This window comes from Trichechus manatus, unplaced genomic scaffold (genome assembly GCF_000243295.1).
Source record: "Trichechus manatus latirostris isolate Lorelei unplaced genomic scaffold, TriManLat1.0 scaffold00238, whole genome shotgun sequence".
NCBI lineage: Eukaryota > Metazoa > Chordata > Mammalia > Sirenia > Trichechidae > Trichechus > Trichechus manatus.
In genome coordinates, this window is record NW_004444174.1 from 2398633 (window position 1) to 2416345 (window position 17713).

A 17713-nucleotide genomic window follows, 5' to 3' on the forward strand; every position below is an offset into this window, starting at 1 on the left:
GGTGTAGTGGTTAAAGCGCTCAGCTACTAACAAAAAGGTTGGCAGTTCAAACCCACCAACTGCTCCATGGGATAAAGATGTGGCAGTCTGGTTCCATAAAGATTTACAGACTTGTAAACCCTATTGGGTAGTTCTACTCTGTCCTACAGCGTCACTGAGAGGGAATTGACTCAATAGCAGTGGGTTTAGTATATGTTATCATGTAACTACCACCACAATCAGGATACAGAACTGTTTCATTGTCCCAAAGACTCTATCTTGCTCTCCCTTTATAGTCACACCCTCTCCCCAAACTTAATCATTTGCAACTGCTGATTGGTGCTCCACCAGTATAATTATGTCATTTTGACAATGGTATATAAATGGTATCATTCCATCTCTAACCTTTTGAAATTGACTTTTTAACTCAAAATAATGCTCTTGAGATCCATGGAAGTTTATGTATATATCAATAGTTTGTTCCTTTATATTGCTTTTTATTCCTTCGTTATTGTATATCCAATTGTATATATGTACCACGACTTATTTATCATTTCAGCCACCAAATGGAATTTGGGTTGTTTCTAGTTTTTGGTTATTACAAATAAAACTTCTATGAGGTTTTTGTGTGAACATAAGTTCATTTATCTAGGAAACATGCCTATAAGTAGGATTGTTGGGTGACAATAGTAAGTGTATATTTAATTTTATAAGAGACTGCCAGCTCTTAAAAGCTTGCAAGTGGCCATCTAAGATGCGTCAGTTGGTCCCAACTCACTTGGAGCAAAGGAGAATGAAGAATAACAAAGACATAAGGAAAATATTAGCCCAAGAGACAAAAAGGTCACATAAACCAAAGACTTTATCAGCCTGAGACCAGAAGAACTAGATGGTGCCAGGCTACCACCAATGACCGCCCTGACAGGGAACACAACAGATAGAGTCCCTGATGGAGCAGGAGGAAAATGTGGAGCAGAACTCAAATTCTAGTAAAAAGACCAGACTTAAAGGTTTGACTGAGACTGGAGGAACCCCCGAAGCCATAGGCCCCTGGATGCTCTGTTAACCCAGAACTAAAACCATTCCTGAAGCCCACTCTTCAGACAAAGATTAGACTGGACTATAAAACCTAAAATAATACTTGCGAGGAGTGTGCTTTTAGTTCAAACAGACACACGAGACCAAGTGGGCAGCTCCTGTCCGGGGTGAAAAGGGGGAGTGCGCTGTCACATTATACAGACTGCAACTAGTGTCACAAAATATGTATAAATTTTGCATGAAAAATTAACTTGAGCTGTAAGCTTTCACCTAAATCACAATTTAAAAAAAAAAGGAGAGACTGAAAAATTGTTTTCCAGAGTGGCTGTACCATTCCTACTAGTAATGTATGAGAGACCCAGTCACTATACATCCTCAACAATCCTTGGTATAGTAGTATTTTTTATTTTAATCACTCTTCTAGATGTATAGTAGTATATTACCATGGCTTTAATTTGCATTTCACTAACGATCAATGATGTATAATATATTTTTATGTGCATATTTGCCATGCGAATGTCCCCTTTTTGCTAATTTTCTAACTGGACTATTCAGACCAATTATTTTTGACAGACAACTATCATATAGTTCCTTTGTGACCCCTTCCAGTAATTTGTCCTCAGAAACAACTACTTTTCTGATTTTTTTCAGGCTAATTTTCACTGTTCTATAATTTAATATAAATAAAATCATAAAATATGTAGTCTTAATGTGGCTGGCTTCTTTTACTCACTGTATTGTTTTTGATATTCATACATAGTTCTGTGTGTATCCAGAGCTCATTTCTTTCTTTTATTTTTTAAACAGGTATGCCATTATAAGAATATACCACAGTTTGTTTATTGATTCTCCTATTGATGAACATTTAAGTTGTTTGCAGTTTTTGGCCTTTATGAATAAAGCTGTTATGTACATTTGTGTACAAGTCTTTCTGTGGAGGTGTGTTTTCATTTGCCTTGGGTAAATACCTAGGAATAGAATTAACAAGTCATAGAGTAGAAATATGTATAACTTTATAAAAAACTGCCTATTTTCCAAAATGGTTGCACCATTTTTCACTCCACGAGCAATGTATGAGAGTTCCAGTTATTCAACATCTTTGCCCAAATTGTGTTGTCAGGCTTTTGAATTTTAACCATCCTAGGGACTGTGATGTAATGCCGGATGCACTTACTCATCTATGACAAGAAATTTAGAAGACAGCTACATGGTCAACCAACTGGAAGAGATCCATATACTTGCTTATTCCAAAGAAAGGTGATACAATGGAATGTAGAAATTATCAAACAAAATCATTAATATCACATGCAAGTAAAATTATACTGAAGATAACTGAAAAATACTTGCAGCAGTACATCAGCAAGGAACTGCCAGAAATTCAAGCTGGATTCAGAAGAAGATGTGGAATGAGGGATATCCTTGCTGATGTCAGATGGATCTTGGCTGAAAACAGAAAGATGTTCACCTGTGTTTTATTGACTATGCAAAAGCATTTGACTGTACGGATCATAACAAATTATAGATAACATTGCGAAGAATAGCAATTCCAGAACACTTAATTGTGCTCATGAGGAATCTGTATATAGATCAAGAGGCAGCTGTTTGAACAGAACAATGGAATATTGTATGGTTTAAAATCAGGAAAGGTGGGGGTCAGGCTTGTATTCTTTCACTATATTTATTCAATCTGTCTGCTGAGGAACTCCCCACATATGTCAGTTTGTCAGACTGTGGGGGCTTGCATGTTGCTGTGATGCTGGAGGCTATGCCACCGAAATTCAAATATCAGCAGGGTCACCCATGGTGGAAAGGTTTCAGCTGAGCTTCCAGACTAAGATACATGAGGAAGAAGGACCTGGCAGTCTACTTCTGTAACGAATTAGCCAGTGAAAATCTTATGAATAACAGCAGAACATTGATATAGTGACAGAAAAGGGGGCCCTCAGGTTGGAAGGCACTCAAAAGACCACTCGGCAAGAGCTGCCTCCTCAAAGTAGAGTCAACGTTAATGACATGGATGGAGTCAAGCTTTTGGGACCTTCATTTGCTGATGCGGCACAACTCAAAATGAGAAGCAGCAGCTACAAACATCCATTAATAATCAAACATGGAATGTATGCAGTATGAATCTATGAAAATTGGAAATCGTGAAAAATGAAATGGAATGCATAAACATCGATATCCTAGGTATTAACGAGCTGAAATGGACTGGGACTGGCCATTCTGAATTGGACAATCATATGGTCTACTATGCCGGCAATGACAACTTGAAGAGGAATGGCACTGCATTCACTGTCATAAAGAAACATTTCAACATCTATACTGAAGTACAAAGCTGTCAGTGATAGGATAACATCCATATGCCTACAAGGAAGACCAGTAAATACAACTATTATTCAAATTTACACATCAACCACTAAGGTCAAAGATGAGGAAACTGAAGATTTTTACCAAATTCTGCAGTCTGAAATGAATCGAACGTGCAATCAGGATGCATTGATAATTACTGGTGATTGGAATGTGAAAGTTGGAAACAAGGATCAGTAGTTGGAAAATATGGCCTTGGTGACAAAAATGATACCAGAGAAATTATGGTAGAATTTTGCAAGAATGACTTCATTGCAAATACTTTTTTCAACAATGTGAATGGCGACTATACACATGGACCTCACTGGATGGAATACACAGAAATCAAATCGACTATGTCTGTGGAAAGAGACAACGGAAAAAGCTCAATATCATCAGTAAGAACAAGACCAGGGGCCAACTGCAGAACTGACCGTCAATTGCTCATATGCAAGTTTAAGTTGAAGCTGAAGAAAATTAGAACAAGTCCATGAGAGCTAAAGTATGACCTTGAGTATATCCCACCTGAATTTAGAGACCATTTCAAAAATGGATTTGGTGCTTTGAACACTAATGATCGAAGACCAGACAAGTTGTGGAATGACATGACATCATACACAAAAGGCAGGAAAGAAAGAAAAGACCAAAACTGATGTCAGAAGAGGCTCTGAAATTTGCTCTTGAAGGTCAAGTAGCTAAAGCAAATGGAAGAAATGATGAAGTAAAAAAGCTGAGCAGATTTCAAAGGGCAGCTCAAGAAGACAAAGTAAAATATGATGACATGTGCAAAGATATGAGGTTAGAAAACCAAAAGGGAAGAACACGCTCAGCATTTCTCAAGCTGAAAGAACTGAAAAAAAATTCAAGCCTCGAGTTGCAATACTGAAGGATTCTACGGGGAAAATATTAAATGACACAGGAAGCATCAAAAGAAGATGGAAGGAATACACAGAGTCACTATACCAAAAAGAATTGGTTGATGTTCAACCATTTCAGGAGGAAGCATATGATCAGGAACCTATGGTACTCGAAGGAAGAGGTCCAAGCTGAACTGAAGGCATTGGCGAAAAACAAGGCTCCAGGAGTTGATGGAATACCAATTGAAATGTTTCAACAAATGGATGCAATGCTGGAAGTACTCACTCATCTATGCCAAGAAATTTGGAACACAGCTACCTGGTCAACTGAGTGGAAGAGATCTATATTTATTTCTTTTCCAAAGAAAGGTGATCCAACCAAATGTGGAAATTACCAAACAATATCATTAATAGCACACGCAAGTTAAATTTTGCTGAAAATCATTCAAAAGAGGCTGCAGCTGTACATTGCTAGGGAGCTGCTAGAAATTCAAGGAAGATTCAGAAGAGGACATGGAACCAGAGATATCATTGCTGATGTAAGATGGATCTTGGTTAAAAGCAGAGAATACCAGAATAATGTTTACCTGTGTTATATAGACTATGCAAAGGCATTGGACTGTGTGGATCATAACAGATTATGGATAACATTGCAAAGAATGGGAATTCCAGAACACTTAATTGTGCTCATGAGGAAGCTGTACATAGATCAAGAGGCAGTTGTTCGAACAGAACAAGGGGATACTGCGTGGTTTGAAGTCAGAAAAGGTGTGCATCATGGTTGTATCTTGTCACCATACTTATTCAATCTGTATGCTTATTCAATCTCTCTTCCAGAACCCAAGTACATATATTCTAGACTGCTTGATATTGTCTCACAGGTCACTCAAATTCTGTTTTTTTTTTTTTTAATTCCAGTTCTTTTTGTGTTTCATTTGGATACATTCTATTGCTCTGTCTTCAAATTCACTTATCTTCTGCAATGTCTAATCTTCTGTTAAGCCCAGCAATTGAGTTTTTCATTTAAAATATTTTTCAGTTCTAGATTTTTTATTTTATTTTTTACTTTTAGTTTTCACTTCTCTACTGGGATTTCTATCTTTTTCCTTAACATTTAAATGTCTGAGCATATTTGTAATAGCTTTTTAAAGTTCTTGCCTGCAAAGTCCAACATTTCTATCATTACTCCATCTGTTTCCAGTGATGATTTTTCTTTTGCTTATGAAACCTATTTTCCTGTGTCTTTGCATGGCTAGAAATTTTTTACTGTATATTGGATATGGTGATGTCACTTGTTGAATGTCTGGATTTTGTTACCATCCTTTAAGCTATGTTGGTTTTTATTCTATCTCTTCTCAGCTCAGTGAAAGTACAGTGGTCTCCCTGTGCTACAATCCAGAAAGCGTCTTTAGACTGACAACTGGGGTGATCTGTGAACTTATATGTTTCTTTTATCTCTGGATCACAGCCCTGTACTGTTGCAACATATGAAAACAGTTGTTTCACCTATTTTGTCCAGTTTAATGGTTAATTTTTTTTTTTTCCATCAGAAGGGTTAGTCTGATACCAGTTACTCCATCATATCCTGAAGCGGAAGCAATTTAAATAAATTTATATATAAACTGGTATTAAGATTATGTTTCTTAATTCTTTAATATTATATTTATTATGTTTAACTGTTATTATATTTTTGAGATCTATCTAATTTCTGTGTCTCTTTAGTTTGTTTCTCCTGACTGTTGTATTGTATTCCATAATATATATTCAACAAATTTTTCTTATTCATTTCCTTAATGATAAGCACCTAGGTTGCCTCTAACTCTCTGTAAGTAATACAATAATCAGCATCTGGGTATATGCGCTCTGATGAATCTGTGTAAGAATTATCTGGGAGATTTTATATGTATACATATATATATATATACATAGACAGTCATTCCTTGGTATCATTGGGGGATTGGTTCCAGGACCCCCTGCAGATACCAAAATCTGAGGATACTCAAGTCCCTTACATAAAATGGTATAATATTTGCATATAACTTACACACATCCTCCTGTATACTTTAAATCATCTCTAGATTACTTATAATACCTAATACATTGTAAAGCTATGTAAATAGTTTTTATAGTGTATTGTTTAGGGAATAAAGACAAGGAAAAAAAGTCTGTACATGTTCAGTACAGATGCAATCATTGTTGGCCTAACTACATAGTACACGTCAGCAACAAGGTAACTTTTTTTTCCCCTGAATATTTTTGATTTGCGGTTAGTTGAATCTGTGGATGCAGAACCCACAGATACAGAGGGTCGACAATATATATGCTAGAAGACTGGACTTGAAGAGAAACAGGGCATAAAAAGACCTAACTGAAATAAACACTGACAGATTACTTTCCAAAATGACCGTACTGGGCTCCACTTTTATGAGCTGGGAATAAGCATTTACACATTGTCGAAAGCACTTTGCATTACCCAGTTTTCTAATTTTTGCCATCATGAAGAGAATAGTCATCTAATTTCTTGGTTTTAATTTTCATTCTCTGATCACACAGTTGCATCTCTTTGTATGCATTTACCCATTTAGGCATCATCTTCTGTAAAGTGCCTATATCTTTTTTGTAATTTCCATTGGATTTCCTGACTTTTTTTTGTTCATTTGCAGGAATTCTTTTTATAATTTAGACATTAAGCTTTTGTTGGTTTTAGGCACTGAAAATAGTTTGTCCATATCTGTCCTCTGTCTGTTAACCTTTTATAAAAAATAATTCATAGGAAGGAATATGTAACACAGTCAAGTTAATCTTTTTTTCCCCCCCTTATGGCTTTGTACTACTTTTTAAGAAAGACTTTCCTCACTGCTAAGCTGTAAAGATATTCTTAAATATTTTATTTTACCTGTTTTGTAGCTTTATCTTCACATTTGGGCTTTCAAACCTTCTGAATTCCATCCACTATTGTATAGGATGTATATAGTCTATGTATATTCTTGTCTTTTTTCCTCAATACCAATTTACTCAATGCTATTTACTAAACAATCTGACCTTTTCCCACTGGTTCATGGTGACATATTTGTGATATATTAAATTCCATCATATTCATAGGTCTATTCTTGAACTCTATTCATTTCCATTTCCATTGGTCTATTTATCCATTCTTATGCCAACACCATGGAAACCCTGGTGGTGTAGTGGTTAAGAGTTCTGGCTGCTAACAAAATGTTGGCAGTTCAAATCCACCAGGCGCTCCTTGGAAACTATAGGGCAGTTCTATTCTGTCCTATAGGGTAGCTATGAGTCGAAATCAACTCAACGGCAACAGGTATGCCAACACCATAAAGTTTATTTTACCTTTTTCCAAAGTTTTATATCTTGTGGCACAAGTTGCTCTTCTTTTTTCAAAGGTGACATATATTCTTGGATTTTTATTCATCAATAGATATTTTAGAATGAGAGTTTTCAGGTTTCTAAAAATACTCAGCTATAATTTTGGTTGTGATTGCTTTGAATTTACAGATTTATTGTGGACAATTGACACATTTTATATGTTAAAGTTGTTTAGCCATGAATAGTAAACTTAATGGGTATTGTGGATATTATCATATGCCATATCATCTTTAACAACTGAGTCAGATTCCTCCAGCTGCTGAAAAAATTGAAACCTGGTGGCTATCAGCTGTTTCTCTATCTGGAAATTGTCCTAAGCTGAAGACAACAGCCTTATCCAAATCACACCTTCTGAAGTAATGCAGGTGCATAAAAGCTTGGCTCCATTGCCTCAAGGTTGGACAACTCAAAAGGACCATTCCACCACCAGAACTCACTTCCTCTCTTGAAACTCCATTGAAATTCACCTTTTTCTTCTCCTCAAGCCTGCTTCTTTCATCCTTCAAAGGAGTTGTTCCTGAATGTCCTTCCCAATTAACTTTCTGCACTCAAATCTCAGAAATTCAGAGTATATTTCATGGGGAACCTGATCTAAGAGTCTGCTTTCTGTAGAAAAATCCTGGCGTTCTGAAGAATAACTTTAATTTAATTAAAAATTCAATTGTCTAGATCTATGATATGCCTTCTGATATATCTTTGGAAGCAAGAAAAGTGATCATTTCATTTTCATTTTTCTAATTCCTATATCTACCACTCAATATGTTCGTCTCTTGTTTGGAAGACAGAGATTAAGTTATTTATTAGCTTCCTCAAAATCCAACATTTGAATATTTGATTATGTCTTATTTTTCCCTCACTCTTGAAGGTTAGTGAAGAGTATTCTTGATAATATTTACATTTATCACTATTATGAAGAAATGACTGCACTGTCTTTTGGTTTGCATTTTTTCTGGTAAGATGTTAGCTAGAAAGTTAATTATTGCTCCTTTGTAGGTAATTTTCCAATTCACTAATTCTCTCTTTTACTGTGTCCATTCCAGAGTTTAATTCAATGATAATATTTTTTATTTCCAGAATTTCCAATTGGTTCATTTGCATATACATCTGTTCTTTATTAACATTTGATCACTTTTGCTCCATAATAACTTGTCCTTGAGTGTTATTCCTATGTTTTTGAGGATCTTGAACATGTTTTTATTTTTATTTTATTTTATTTTATTTTCATTTTCCTTTTAGCTATGGCCTGGCCTCAGCTCTAATTTTGAGTAGTATCTGTCTCCAGTTCCCCAGTACAAATGGGGTCCTTTCACCCCTCAATACTCTGCAAAATTTCCACTCTGGGCTTTCATCTAGCTCAGTTTCCCTTTGATGTCAGCCATCAATCTCTTCCCCTGAATCCACTAACCAACCCCATCCCCCACCACAAAAAAAGAGATCTGTGTTTTTCTGTTCCACTATCATCTACCTTGTTTTTGAGTTGAGCTGTATATTCAGTGTAAAAAAGCATTTGTCATTGCTATATTTTTGTCATGTGTCTGTATATAGTGAAAATGGTGTGAAATAAGAGGATCAATGTCAGAATATTAATCTCATAGAACGATTTTGATCAGAAATCTATCCAATCTGTTTTCATTCATTTTTAAAAATATAATAATTAAATAGAATATTACTTCATTTATCTTGATATTTCTCGGCACTTTTATGTTTCCCATTCTGGCTACAAGGTGGCCACTCATCATTCTGTGCTGAAGAGAATCAATAATAAGTATGGTGTTAATAATCTGAAGTATCAATCTTCCTAGGGTTATCTGCTTGCCACTTCCTCTAGAGAGGTCTCTATTAAAATGCAAGTAAATGTTTTCTGAGTGATTATTACAAACTCTGTACATATATTCTATAAATATTTTCATAAATGCATCAATTTTAGCTAGTTGTTGCCCTAATTTTTGCTCCTCTTTCAGGAAAAGTCCTTGAAGAAGGTGTCCCCAAGAGTGATGAATATAACAGCTCTGGAGACCCATAATACTAGTTTCCATTAAAAAGCACATTATCTTTTTATACTAAAGTCTACATGGTAAGCTAAATTATAATCAGTTTTCTTGGTGAGTATAGAATCTAAGCAAGGGGTAGTTGTTGATTGATATAAATGGAAGGTGTCATAAAGTTAGAGTCACCTGATGTATCCATTTTCAACTGCCAAGGAGGCCACACATTTCTTCCACTGTTCAGAGTACCCTCTTCTCTGGATTTTTCTGAAGACATACTGAAAAATTCTTGTTTGGTGGACTGCATTTTTTTAGACTCCATATTGGCCACTCTGCTTCTGTTAACATAGTCTTCCTTCTAATAGCACATAGTACAATTGACTTTAGCGACGCACATACTGTTATACTATCTAGAGGCTACGCTCTGGTCACCATGTTTAGAACTTGGTGTCGCTAAAACTCCAGTAATTTACAATTTATTACTTGAAGTGGTTGACTTCACAATTACTTGCTAATTTTTATCTTGTTTGGTATTCTGAGTTGTGAGAATACTTTGCTATTTCCCTTTGCTATTTGCCACGCCTCACTTATAAATAATGGTTAGGTTCCAAAGACCAGGTCATTATGCGAAATTGGTGTTATGTAAGAGTCAGGGGCCATGACTTGTCTTGGTGCCATTGTCCCCCCAGTTGCTCACCACCCATCAGGTGCCCTGGGTGTTTCTTGGGATGCATGTGGTGCAGCAGGCCTCCCTTCCCCACCATTGTGGAGCCCATGGGGTTTGGGGGTGGTGGTGGTGGTCATTGGGTGTTGCCAGCCATCCACCGCTCACCACCTTGTCCTCTATCTGCCCTGGCCTTGCAACTCATATGGCCCTCTTCCCTCTCCCCCAGTTCCTACTTCCCTCCATTGACTTCCCTACCACCTTTGGGCCCTCACCTGGCCTCACCCTGCCCACCCACAAACTCACATCCTCCCACCATCGCCCTGCGCCTTCTATGGCTGGACCAAGATGTCACAGATGAACAGAAGAAGGTGTACCACAGCCAGTTGGCCACTGATTCTCATGTGGCCTGATTGTCACTGGGGCCTCCAGTATCTAGTTTGGGTGGCCTCTGGAGGGTGTCCTGGGCCCAGCCACAGCCCCACATGGGGCCCAGACCAACAGAGACACCGCATGAGAATTTTTTCAAAGTTGTAAATGCAAAATGTCAGATAGCGAGATAGTCGATAAGTGACGATTAGATGTATACAGATCCTACTCTTTCAAAATTTTCAAGAAGATAATTTCATTAGACAATTTCCCATCTAGAGTTCTTCAATTCTATTTAAATATGATAGCATGCTAATGATTTCAAATTCCATATAAAATTAATATTTTAAAATAATATCATATTTTAATATTATAATGCAAGTTAAGGAAATACATTATTATTTTAATACGTGGAATTCTGAGATTACTCTAAAAAGATACAACTGTGATATTTTCATATTTGAAGCTAATTTCGGGCATATTTTAAAGTGCCATTTATTGAGTACTGGTGTCTACAACATTTTTCTGTAACTTTAAACATATTTCTTACCACAAGCTGAACTCTTCCACCATTAAGTACCTCTGGATCTAACTCAGGCAAGAAGTGATTGCTGCATAGTGACAAAAACAGAAAACATAATATAAATGTAAGAATATGAAAGAAATGCCCAACTGAAAAGTTTTGGAGAAATCAGTCATTTACAAAATGGAAATAATAGTTTTCTTAAATTAACTTCCATACAAAGATAAATACAATTTAAAATTTTCCAGTTATTACTTTAATTCAATTTGGTGTAAAATATAAATTAATAAACAATATTTTAATACCATCCTTCTTTGCCAAACATGAACACGTGCAAAGGGCAAAAACCTGAAACTATTAATAAAGATAGCTAATAAATTATAGAAAACTTAAATATTTATTTACATTTACTTATATCCATTACTTGTCTTTTGAGAAATGTAAAACTTCTTATTTTTAAATAGCTCTAGTATATTTAATGTATACTAATGTTTACAGTTAACTTCTGTATAAAACTAGAATGTTGACATTTGGCTTTTCAAGAACCTTTTATTCTTGAAAACATAATTTTCTTAAAATATTACTACCTAGTCTTTTATAAGGAGCAATGTTGCAGTGGTTAAAGCACTTGGCTGCTAACCAAAAGGTCAGTGGTTTGAACCCACTAGCCGCTCTGCAGAAGAAAGACATGGCAGTCTGTTTCCATAAAGATTTAGTCTTTGAATCCTATGGGGAGTTCTACTCTGTCCTATGGGGTTGCTATGAGTGACTCAATGGCTGTGAGTTTTTTCTTGTTTTTGGTTTAGTGGGTACATGTACTTAAAGTGAAAGTCTTGAAAGTCTATGTCAAAAATATCATCTCTGAACTTTCATTTTCTTAAAAATTTCATTCACTAGTTTCGCACATATATGCTTTATTGTTCATCAATGTAACAAAAATTAATTGAGCATGTATTAGGTGCAAAGCACCTAGTTTGTTGTTAGGGGATATAAATATTTGATATCCACAATGCTGTGAGCTACCTAAACCCTATTAGATAGATATCCTTTATCTCACTATAAAGGAGAGAAAACTGAAGCTTTAAAATGTCTTTAAAAATTAGTTACATGACCACTAAAGTGGCAGCTACAAGGTTGAATTATAATTTTAAATGCCATGTTTATACATGTAAATAAAAATAAAACAAAAATAAAATACAACCTACGACATATATGCTATTTGAAAATAGTTAATGGATACCATGCACTTTACTTTTCAAAGCAGAATCATTTGTGTGGTTCATCTGTTGATTTCATGCATTACAGAAATAGGCTTCTTCCTGATCATTTCAGAGCGAAAAATACAAAGAGCGATTAAATCTATTCTATACGGGAGGCCTTTTTATAACCTGGCAACCTGGTGTATTGGCCTTTGGCTATAAAGTCATGTTTGTTTTAGCACAATTAACCTAGGTTTCACTTTTCAAGATATGTTTACAATACAAAAATCTAATTTAAAGGAAATGACCTCACCATTTCATATTTCTGGAACTAGTTGTTTCATGAACCCCAACCTGTGTGTGAAGCCATTGGTATGTATATTCTCTACTCCTTTCTATTTTTTCATTTGCAGTGGTATCCTTGCAGGAAAATGCTTCCTTACCTAGGGAAGAAATAATGGAACTATGTTATTTAAAGAGTTCAAGCTCTGGCTAACAGTTTAGTCTAGGCTAACAATTTTTTTTTTTTTTTACATTTTATTGTGTTTTAGGTGAAAGGTTACACAGCAAATTAATTTTTAATTCAACAATTCATACACATATTGTTCTGTGACATTGGCTGCTATGCCCACACTCTCCACATTTCCACCCTGTCTTCTCTGATTCCATCTGCCCCGTTTCCCTGCCCCTCCTTGCCTTCTCACCTTTCCTTTTGGGCAAATGTTGCCTGTTTGGTCTTGCATAGTTGATTGTTTTAAGCAACACATACCTCATGGGTGTTACTGTCTATTTTATAGGCCAATCTGTTATTTGGCTGACAGGTGACTTCCAGGAGTGGCTTCACTTCCAGGTTAAAAAGGTGTCTTAGGGTGATAGTCTCAGGGGTTCTTCTAGTCTCTATCAGTCCAGTAACTCTGGTCTTTTTTTATGAATTTGAGTTTAGTTCTACATTTTTCTCCCATTCTAACTGGGATCTCCTATTGTGTCCCTGGTCAGAGTGGTTGGTAGTGGTAGCCGGGCACCATCTAGTTCTTCTGGTCTCAGGCTAGAAAAGGCTGTGGTTCACGTGGGCCGTTAGTCTTGTGGACTAATTGCTTCCTTGAGTCTTTGGTCTCCTTCACTCTCCTTTGCTCCAGATAGGAGGAGATGAATAATTGTATCTTTGATGGCTGCTTGCAAGCTTTTAAGACCCCAGGCACTATTCACCAAACTAGGATGTAGAACATTAACTTTATGAACTCTTTTTTACCAATAGGCCTAGATGTCCCCCGAGACCACGGTCCTTAGACTTCAAGCCCAGTAACTCAGTCCCATGAGGTGTATGGGCATGTTTAAGAAGTTTCCATAACTGTGCCCCACTACGTGCTCTATTATAGGTATGAATATATATATAGTACATACAAATATGTATACGCAAATGCCCACAACTATACCTATATATGCATGTCTATGTACTCCTATACACCCTCCCAAACCTATATAGTATATATATCTACCTATGTAACCACTCACACATTTTTGGTTGTTATTACTGTTGTTGCAGAATTGTGTATGTTATAGCATTTACTGTAGTTGTCCTTTATTCTTGCGTTCCTCTCAGTGTCTTCATTTACCTTGGTCACATTATGCTGACTTCCCTTATATTGTGTACTACCCTTCCCTTCACCAGAATTAACACGTGTCTACTAACTAGTAAGTGATACTCCTTCCCTCTCTCTCCCATTCCTGGTAACCATCAAAGAACGTTGCTTTCTGTGTGTAAACCTATTCTTGACTTTTTACCAAAATGACATCAGACGATATTTGTCCTTTTGTGATTGCCCTATTTCACTTAGCATAATGTCCTCCAGATTCATCCATGTTATAAGATGTTTCGTGTATTCATTATTATTCTTTATCATTGCATAGCATGCCATTGTATGTATGTATCACATTTTGTTTATCCATTTATCCATTGATGGACACTTACGTTGTTTCCATTTTTTTGCTATTGTGAATAATGTTGCAATGAACATGAGTGTGTATATGTCTGTTTGTGTCATTGCTCTTATTTCTCTAGGATATATACATAGCAGTTGGATTACTGGAACATATGGTATTTCTATTTCTAGTTTTTTGTGGAAGCATCATACCTTTTTCCCATTGTGGTTGTAGGATAATCATTTTTTCACAAGAAACAACAAGAACAAAAAGACTAACTTATGGGAGCTAAATTATGTGTAAGAAAAATAATGTCAGTCACTGTCAACTTAAAATTTTTCTTGCTTTAATTTCAAACCCAACTATTTTTAAAAAGAAAGGAAGTACTTTAACTCAATCATCATTTTATAGGGTTTGTTTTTCTGTGTTTTAATTTGTAAAATCAGAGGTTATTTGTGGTAGATGGTAAAATTCTTCTAATATAAAAAGAATATCTGTTCACTACTGTTTTCACTATCTCTATGCCATAGAAGCTATTTCAAAGATTAAGAGAAAGTATAGCAATGAAGATGAGTATGGAAAAATATGTAAGATAAAAAATTATGCCAGGTAACAACCCATTGCCATTGAGTTGATTCTGACTCATAACGGCCCTACAGGACAGGGTAGAACTGCCCCATAGGGTTTTCAAGGCTGTAATCTTTATGAAAGCAGACTGCCACATCTTTCTCCCATGGAGCAGCTGGGGGGTTCGAATAGCCAACCTTTCGGTTAGCAGAGGAGCTCTTAACCACTGCACCACCAGGGCTCCTTCCAGGCAACAATATAAAAATCTCATTGCCATCAAGTCGATTCTGACTCATAGTGACCACACAGGATAGAGTAGAACTGCCCCATAGGGTTTCCAAGGAGCAGCTGGTGGATTCGAACTATCAACCTTTGGTTAGCAACCAAGCTCTTAACCACTGTGCCACTAGGGCTCCCAAGGTAACAATACAAAGTAACAAATATAAAATTTAATAAAACAGTAAAAAGAAAAAAAAGAAAAGAAAAAAAGAACCTAATCCTTATATTGACATGTAAAAATTATTGTAGAAATGTTTGCATTTAGAAAAAAAAAATCTCCAAACATTGCTGTGCTAATGCCGTAAATTTCAGAGTTACACTGCAGGCCTACTACTTTAGAGCCTTTCTCCATGGACCTGATCTTTTAGACTGCGTCTTGCTTGGTGCCATCGCCATGTTTTAGGGACTTGTTTGAATTGTAGGCTTGATTGAAGGTATAACAGAAAGAAACACCTCTTGAAAACTGACTCATGATAATTAAACTCATGAATCCTGTAGTTTAAAACCTGATATTTAAAATGTCAATTCATTAACTTAAAACATTCTTTCACTATACATTATATTATAATTTGTTTGGAAAACAGATGAAGTTATAAGGCCTGTTTTGAATGCTTGATGTGTGTGCACATACATTCACACATATACACACAAGTTAGCATTTGTCATCCTGAATGTGTTGAGGATAACACATCTACTTGCCTTTTTCCCTACAAAGTTGCTGCTGTAAATAGCAAAATGAATCTAATTTTCAACCCAAAGAGATACTGGACCCACTTATCAGGAAAGCTCAAAATCAGGATGTATTGTTTCTGTAAACTCTGTTACTTCTCATGCCACCTAATTTTTTAAACATGGCCACAGGCTTTGCATTGTGAGCTCAAGCCAACCACTCCACAGCTGCTATAATTGAAGGAATAATTATTCACATGCAAGGACTGACAATTGAATCCATGACCAGACATCATTTTGATAAGCAGCCTTATCGGTATACAGAAATTAAACAAAGAATTGGTGTTGCCACACTCAGGTACTACACAGTACTAGGTCTCTTTTCCAGCAGAACCCTGGCCTTTCTTGGGTGCATCAGGCCAGATGCTGGACCCATAAGCACTGCGACAGAAAATACTGAGGACTCAGGGACCCCAACAGTTAACTGAGCCCATGGCTAGAACCCTACCTACTCTTGATAGGTAGACAATTCTGTTGCAATAAATGTACTTTTAGTTAAAAATAACAATCTGTCTTTCTGTGTTTAAAAATAATGACAGATACTTGCAACTGTCACTTTTTTGATAGCCACTTTTAAAGTACTCATTCTGGAATGTTTTCCTCAACTCTATAATAACACCCCGTAAACCGTAAGTGCTTTTATTTCGGAACTCAGCCAAGGTTCTAAACAATTCCTGAGTAAATAAGAGAGATTCACTGTAAGGTTCCAATTCATCTTAACAGTTTTAACCCTAGGACATACATTGGCATGAGCTCAGTGTAAGAAATAGAACAAGCACAGTAGTAAAATTGGATAGATGTACTTGAAGACACTGCAATTCAGATGCTGGAGGAAGTGATTCTGTGTTGGCTAAACTATTTCAGGATTACTCCTATCACTGAGAAGGAGAATGTAAAGTTTACTTTTTGTACATTGCAGGAGAAATTCTGCTTTTAGCATCTTGTGTAGGAAGAATAACGGTGAAGTAAAACAACTGAACAGAAGATTCCAAAGGGCGGCTTGAGAAGACAAAGTAAAATATTATAATGAAATGTGCAAAGACTTGGAGTTAGAAAACCAAAAGGAAGAACAAACTTGGCATTTCTCAAGCTAAAAGGACTGAAGAAAAAAATTTAAGCCTCAAGTTGCAATACTGAAGGATTCTATGGGAAAATACTGAACGATGCAGGAAGCATCAAAAGAAGATGGAAGGAATAAGAAGATGGAAGGAATATACAGAGTCACTGCACCAAAAAGAATAGGTCAACACACATCTATTTCAGGAGGTAGCATATGATCAAGAACCAATGGTACTGAAGGAAGAAGTTCAAGCTGCACTGAAGGTATTGGTGAAAAACAAGGCTCCAGGAACTGTAATACCAACTGAGATGTTTCAACAAACTGATGCAGCATTGGAGGTGCTCACTCATCTATGCCAAGAAATTTGGAAAACAGCTACCTGGCTAACTGACTGGAACAGATCCATATTTGTGCTCATGCCAAAGAAACATGATCTATCAGAATGTGGAAATTACTGAACAATATCATTAATATCACATGCATGTAAAACTTTGCTGAAGATAATTTAAAAATTGTTGCAGCAGTACATCAACAGGGAACTGCCAGAAATTCAAGCCAGATTCAAAAGAGGATGTGGAACAAGGGATATCATTGCTGATGTCAGATGGATATTGGCTGAAAGCAGAGAATACCAGAAAGAGAGGCCCCATGGACAGATCCAAACTCCCCGAGGTACTGAGTTGCTGGACGGAGGGCTCTGGGGACCATGGTCTTGGGGAACATCTAGCTCAATTGGCATGACACTACTTATAAAGATAATGCTCTACATTCTACCTTGGTGAGTAGTGTCTGGGGTCTTAAAAGCCTGTGAGCG

The 17713-nt window shown here is 36.4% G+C and overlaps 1 protein-coding gene across 1 annotated transcript in view; it reads right to left on the minus strand.

Annotated features, from left to right (window-relative positions):
- Positions 1-17713, minus strand: part of LRRIQ1 (leucine rich repeats and IQ motif containing 1) — a 235094-nt gene that overhangs the window by 11084 nt on the left and 206297 nt on the right. Inside the window, exons 24-25 of the mRNA XM_004389266.2 lie at positions 12658-12782; positions 11173-11233 (exon numbers count right to left, since the gene is read on the minus strand). Coding sequence (XP_004389323.2) covers positions 11173-11233; positions 12658-12782 — 186 coding nt within the window. The remainder of the gene's footprint in view (positions 1-11172; positions 11234-12657; positions 12783-17713) is intronic.